The 7,568-nt window shown below is 46.7% G+C and overlaps 1 protein-coding gene across 1 annotated transcript; it reads left to right on the forward strand.

Moving 5' to 3' along the window:
- The first annotated feature begins 514 nt into the window (after nucleotides 1-514).
- On the forward strand, nucleotides 515-1,372 carry LOC143261248 (uncharacterized). Its single transcript, XM_076527833.1, has one exon. It carries the CDS (start codon nucleotides 515-517, stop codon nucleotides 1,370-1,372), a length of 858 nt encoding a protein of 285 aa, XP_076383948.1.
- The last annotated feature ends 6,196 nt before the right edge of the window (nucleotides 1,373-7,568 follow it).

Genomic DNA, 7,568 nt, shown 5'->3' on the forward strand with positions numbered 1-7,568 from the left:
GCTCGGCATTCAGTAAGGCACTCGCTGAGGCGCGGGAGAAAAGCAAAAACCGAAGCAGGAAGGAGAAGGGACCCAAGGAGAAGCAGCTCGCCGAAGGCACCAGGAGAGCCTTCAGGACGCAAAAGCCTGCAGAGACAACCAGCAGGGACAAAGCCTCGGATCCAGATAACACGGGAAACATAGATGTCACCCGAGCGAAGACAGCGAATGCCGACGCCAGCGGCCCACTCCCGACCCCCATGGAAATCGAGCAGGACCAGGCGCTAACTCCAGCCGACCCGACTCAAGGGACAGAGAAAACGCCCGTGGCAAGGGTGACGCTGATTGACAGAAGTGCCTCGGAAATCTTCAGGGAAGACTCCCCCGAGAAGCACCCAACCACCAGCATGGGAGGTCGATCCAAGAAGCACGAGAGTAGCAGCAACTGCAACAAGGAACAGACCGGATATCACTAACGCATGCACAAACAACAACAGCTAACACGACACACTCTCAACAGCTAATACCCGTAGCAATGGCAAACACCCACAACCGCACAAACCAAAAGGGCAGGAAGAGAAAAGAGGACACACATTTAAACATACTACAGATCAACTTAAACCACTGCAGGCTAGCCCACAACCTGCTGCAACAGAACGCGGTCGACTGGGAAATAGACGCAGCCATCTGGATAACCGAAAGGGCCGCCATGAGGTTGGCCCCCATACAACTCCTGGCCAGTGCGGACGGATACGTGGCGGTTCGGATCAGTGATATCACTGTAGTGAACTGCTACTCTTCGCCGAACATACGCCTGGACGCCTTCGTGACCCACCTACAACATCTGGACGACCTGATGGGCATACTGGACCACAACCATACGATCGTAGCCGGGAACTTCAACGCGAAATCACCAGCATGGGGCTCTGCTGAGACGAGCTCACGGGGCACAGCCGCCCTCGAAATGGCCAATCGCGTCCGGATCTGCCCGGTCGTCAGCAAGGAAGGGCACACCTACAATAGAAACGGGCGGCACTCGCTGATTGATATCATGCTCTGTGGTAGGTCCGTGCTCCGGAGACTTGCCTCAAGCACCATCCTGAACACGGAAACCGCCTCAGACCACCTATACATAAGGTACGTGCTCACCAACAACACCACAAGTCGCGGAGAAATGCCTTGGTCGGGAGTGGTCGACGTGGACAGATTTTTCACGCTCTACAACGCGACTGCGACGCTGGCCTCCCCTTTTCGCATAGAAACAGCGGCGGACATCGACAGTTACATTAAGTTACTGAGGGAGCTCGTCGAGAAATCTATTCGGCCCCAATACCAGGCATCACACAGGCGTGGTGGTGGACGCCCGAGGTCGAGGCAGCAAGGCGGGCCGTAATTAGGAGCAGAAGATGACTCCAGAGAGCCAGGAAGAAGGGTTCAGCTCCCGGGATCGAGCTCTCCAGAGCCATCTACCTAACGCTCAAAAGAGACCTGAAATGGACCATTCAGGCCTCGAAGAACGCAGCCTGGAAGAGGTTTTTAGTTATGAGTTGTGTTCTTGTAAATAACTGGTGCGTGCGGTGTAATTACTAACTTTATTTGATAAGTTGCGTAGAATCACTTTAGGGTAGCGTGACGTCGTAGCAAGAGAGGTATGAGAGGTATGAGAGGTATGAGAGGTATGAGAGGTATGAGAGGTATGAGGGCGAGCGTCTCACTGCTGCTCTTTTTATATTATCCTGTTTGCCCCCGGCAAGGGCTCTGGACACCCCCTGATTGGTTGACCCGCGAATGGGTTTTCCCAATCAGCGTTGTCCATCTTCATCTCACAGCGTTGCCCCTTACGCCCTGAGCGCGTCCTGTTTTGGGACCGCGTGGTGATCGGAGTGGGTGCGTTTTTTTATGATGTAACGGCCTGGGTTTTCCTCAGGGCTGTTGCGCTCGGACTTCCGGCGTTCGGGTCCGTTTTGCGTGCCCTTCGGAATTCCCGCTTATTTATGATGGTCTCGTTGACTATCGAGAATCAGGTAAAAAAGAAACTCTACTGGCTTATTTCCATCCGGACAGGAAACAGCTTACTCAAAGATAGCCTTTTCGAAGGAGAGTCATAAATATGCTAGTCGTTTGCACGAGAAACAAATCTTTTCTTATGCGCGCCGACTGGCCGCTACAGGTTCATCAAGGATATTGACTCCAACACCTGGGGAAAGCCATACACATGGGTGGTGAGAAATATCAAAGGACGACCCCCCCCCCCATTCACCTTGAGCCAAAGAGAACAACAGGCGGTGGTGGGGGAGCTGTTCACCGTCACTTCTCCGGCACTCAACTGGAGGGCCGCCGAGGCCACATCCCGACGGCCCACCCCACGCGGATCCTCGGACGACGACCCGTACCCCCCGTTCACAGAAGACGAGGTGCGGGCGGTGCTGGAGAGGCTCAGGAAACGAGCAGTGGGACCGGACAACATGCCTCTGCCGGTCATACGTGCGCTTGCGGGGCGCGCGGTGGGCCACATAGCGCACCTGTTCACCAGATGCCTGGCCGTGGGGTATTTCCCTCGCGACTGGAAGGAGATGAGGCTGGTACTGATCCCGAAAAAAGTGGGCCCGGACAACCGGCCCGCTTGGCGCCCACTGTGCATCCTCTCCAACCTTGCAAAGGCATTCGAGCTCTGCATTAAGGGGAGGATTGCACCCGTGGTCTCATTTTCGGACAAGCAGTACGGCTTCGCAAAAGGAAGAAGCACGGTGGATGCAGTCAGCCGTGTGGTGGAGGTATGGAATGCGGCCAAAAAGAGAGCAAACACTGCTTCCTTGTAACACTGGACGTCAGGAACACATTCAACGCGGTCAAGTGGGAGAACATCCTGAGGGCCCTCAAGGGCCCATCCGCAGCTCCTTGAAAAGGTGATAGGGGGCCTCTTTCCATCTGAGGGAGGCCCCGAAGGGGGAGATATAGATCCTGCCGCCGGACGGCGGGAGGGCGAGGCCCCTATATGGAGAGAGGAGCTGGGTGTAACGGGTGACGAGCTCCGTCACGCTGCGGAGGGAGTGGGCGGAAAGGTGCCCGGCCTGGATGGGGTCCACGGTCGGATGCTGGCCTTGTCCCTGCCGGCGCTTGGCCCCGACATTAGACAACTGTTTCACAGTTGTCTGAGGGAGGGGGTCTTTCCGTCGGCGTGGCGGAGGGGCCTCCTCGTATTGATCTCCAAAGAGGAAACGAAATGGGGTCGCCATCCGCGTGGCGACTGTTGTGCCTCCTGGATGAGGCGGGGAAGCTTCTCGAGCGGATCATCGCTCGGAGGCTTGTGGCCCACCTGGCGAGCGAGTTTGCTCCCGGTTTAGATAGTGCTCAGTTCGGCTTCCAAGAGGGCTTCTCGACTGTGGACGCGGGGTGGACAGTCGCATAAAAAATCGGCTCTTTTCAGAGCCATACATCGCCCCTCTCGGAAGCCAAACTGGCAGTCCGCCAGATCGGGGCCGTCGCGGGACAGGTGCCTGGAGAGGCGGGCAACAATGATCTTCTCGAAGATCTTGCCCGCCTCATCCAGGAGACAAATGGGCCGGTACGCGGAGGGAGAATCCCCTGGCCTCCCATCCTTCCTGACCTTGATATAACCTTGACATAACCTTGACATGACCTTGACATTGTTCGAGGTCAATGCACTGTCCTGCACACATTCCCCTGAATGAAGTGGATTTACAACTAACTGGGTGAGTTTCTTATTGATAATATTCTTCATACTTCTCTAACAAACATATCCCTTACGTCCTTTAACACGATTATTATTTATTAAATTAGCTTTGCGAATCATTCGTTGAACTGTGTTCGGACACGGAATTATTTAAATTAAAATATCATTTACATACTTTGTTAATCTTCAAGGTGCACCTTGCTTAAAAATTTCATATGTTACACACAAGGTGTCATGCACACTAGAAAATTAAAACGGCCGTCACGGTTAAATTACTTACTATTTCGGGTTCGAAAAATTAGTAAATATTCTTCAGATGTTCTAAAGTAAAGGTGAATAGCGTTTTTCTTAAAAATATCACTGTTACGTAGTAAAAAAAAATCCGGAAAGTTCTCGCTTCATGATTTGTTCAGTACTTCGAACGCGGCTCGAGTCCGTCCGGACCTTCTGTCAGAGTCTCGTGCTGCGGGCTCTCGAACTTCGCGCCGTTACCTCCCATTGGTCAGTGTTTTCCGTTAATAACTCGTAAACAAAGCCGCAGATTTCATTTTCGCAAAGGAAAAAGTTACTTCAAATGACCTCAGCTACCCCTCATTTTCGGATGTTAAAATAATCGTGGAACACCCTGTAGACCTGTCTGCCTCCTCCTAGTATTTAGCAAGGTTCTGGAGAGGCTAATAGCTGTGAAACTGACAGACATATTTGAAAATCATATACTTACCTCTGACCAGCAATTCGGCTTCCGTCCAGCCAGATCCACGGCGGAAGCAATTTTTAACCAGTTAAGTGCGCTCGACGTGTATACACGTCGGATCAAATCTCTACTGCGGTGCGGTTGACGTGTATACTCGTCGTGTAAAATAAAAAATTACCATTCACTATAAAAACTCGAAATCTCAATAAAATGTAATACAAATATTATTTCGTGATATGTTCCCTTTATATTACCAATACGACCGCTATGTATTTCGTATGGAGGGGGGCTCGCGTATCAAAACAAATTACACACGTAACCCGCGATTTGGACGGCTAGCGTTGATTTGCGGAGAAACCGCATCAGCAGTTAGCAGGGTCAATAATGACTCGTTGCTCTGCGACGTAAAGTCTTATACATTTTTTACACAAGACAGGGCATTCGAAAAACAGTACAAACGAAACAATCCGAATTATTCGAACAAAAGCTCCCCCTTTCTTGCTTCCGAAGCGTCTCAAGTAAGGTAAGGGTTTGTTTTCATAGTTATTACCAAATAAAGTATAAGACAAGGTAAGTATGAAAAATACTAAATATTTATAAATAATTATCAACTTCTTTATTGTTCAAAAACATGGGCGGTAAAATTATTGTATTTTTATGCAGTCGAGACTATGACTTCCATAACTTTATGCAGGTATGAAGTCATGTCTGCGACAATAATAATAATGATAATACAATAAACGGCTAAATTTTATCCTCCAGATGGGTGATTCAAATAGCGATAGTGGCGAAATTTTACACATCAGAAAGTGAAGAAGTGTGCCTTGTCTTATTTCGTCTTCTGACGAAAACAAGAGTAATGACACCGAAGAGGATTGCTCTAGCGAAAATGAGTCAGAAGAGGATTCTTCTTCCAGTGCATCCAAATTGGATGACGAACCTTCCGGTGACAGTCAATCAGAAGAAGAGAACCAAACCAAACATTCTGAATGGAAAACAGAAGAAAATAATAGGGCGCCATTTGGTTTTTCTGGAAACTCCGGACAACAGTTTGATGTGCCTCGATCATCAAGAAACAAGTGTTTATTTTAGTTGGATAAATTATTAGATTATGAATTCATATCCATCTTTGTGGAAGAAACGAATTTGTATGCACAACATTATGTTGAAAATCACACTTTGAAGTCACGATCAAGAATGAAGAATTGGTATTCGACAAATTATAATGAAATGAGATGTTTTATCGCAATGTTGATATTGCAGTATTTTTTGAGAAGAGAAAGTGTATCAACACCTTTTTTTACGAAAGTGTTGACTGCAGAAAGGTTTTTACTCTTTTGCAAATTTTTGCATTTTGCAGATAATAGAAATTTGATCAGTGCGAACAAAATTTCTAAAATTGGAAGTGTTGTGAAAAATATCCAACACAAATGCAAGAGTTTATATATTCCAACGCAAGATATTTGTGTTAATGAGTGCCTATTATTATGGAAAGGACGTTTGTCATGGAGACAATATATTCCTTCTAAAAGCAGCCGTTTTGGCATAAAGTTTTTTGTTCTATGTGAAAGTCAATCCGGATATATTTGGAATTTTTCCATATACACCGGAAAAAACGCAGATTATGGCCAAAATTATCCTGAATATAAAACCGGTACTCGCATCGTTCTTGAACTGTGCCACAACCTATTACACCAGGGATAAAAGGTATATGTGGATAACTGGTATATGAGCATCGATCTAGCAAATATATCAAGTACCTGTCAAACAGATATTGTCGGTACTATGCGACAAAACAGACTTAGGGTCCCGCCAGACATAAAAAGAACTCCACTAAATAGGGGTCAGTGTGTCACACGGTATAATAACAAGATAATGCTATTGAAGTGGCGGGATAAAAGATACGTACTGTTTCTTAGTACATTTCATGCCGCTGGTATGTGGTAGAAAAAGAAAAACGTGGTGCGATAGTAAGAAAACCAGAAGTAGTATTTGATTATTCTATAAAAATGGGCGGCGTGGATAGAAGCGATAGAATCATAGCATCGTATACACTTGCGAGGAAAAGAATGAAAAAATACTATAAGAAAATATTTCTCCACCTCATCGATATTATATGTTTCAACTCGTACGTATTATACAAAAAAAATGGCCGAAAGCTAAGTCGACTGAACTTTTTACTACAATGTGTGGAAGAAATTGTCGAAGAATATGCAATTCAAGAAAAACAAGTTTCTCAAATTGGTCGGCCATCAAAATCCGCAAAACCAACACGGCTCATCGGTAAACATTTCCCAAATTTTCTGCCAGTTACTCCATCAAAACCAAATCCTCTCCGATGATGTGTCGTTTGCTCAAAAAATGGAAAGCGCAAGGAAACAAGGTTTTGTTGTACGACCTGTGAAGTCGCACTTTGCGTAGTACCGTGTTTTGAAACATATCACACATACATAGCTTGAAATTCTGTAAACTATTTCCTTATTTCTTTTGTTTATTCTTGCTATCTTCAATTTTTCTTGCTTATGTATTTTATTATTTGTTGACAATTTTCAAGCTCTTAGTAAGAATAACGTATTTAGAAACGAATTGCTGGTTTATTTGACAAATAAAAATGTAATCCTTCCTCGTTTTTCATAAAATGTGTAACAGTACATTTGCTCTGCGTTTGACGTGTATATACGTCGCGTTGCTCGTTTTTAATTCCGCACCCTGTGGTGATCTTTTGAAACTAAATTCCATACTTAACTGGTTAAACTCTATAAGGGTGTCTTTGTGTCGGTTGTTACGTACGCAGCGACCGGGTGGGCGGACAAAACGAATGTCCACCACCTTAGAACCCTACAAAGTGCTCAGAGGAACGCCCTCCTAAGAGTCACAAGAGCATATAGGACAATATCGAACGAGGCTCTGATGGTTCTGGCCCCTGCTAAGCCGATAGTCCTCATTCTTCAGGAAAGAATGGCAGTATTCTGTCTCAGGAAAGGGGAAGAGGTGAAGATTGGGGATACGATCCTCTCAACAGGCCCACGAACACAACACGACGACAGTGAGAACACAACAGAACAAATACTACGCAACATAATGAATCACACCCTGAATATCTGGCAAGAAAGATGGGATTCCACACCGAAGGGCAGAATCACCTATGAATTCTTCCCAGATATCAGGACAAAACTGGGGGTGAGACTGGAGCCGGACTTC

This window comes from Megalopta genalis, unplaced genomic scaffold (genome assembly GCF_051020955.1).
Source record: "Megalopta genalis isolate 19385.01 unplaced genomic scaffold, iyMegGena1_principal scaffold0044, whole genome shotgun sequence".
NCBI classification, from domain to species: domain Eukaryota; kingdom Metazoa; phylum Arthropoda; class Insecta; order Hymenoptera; family Halictidae; genus Megalopta; species Megalopta genalis.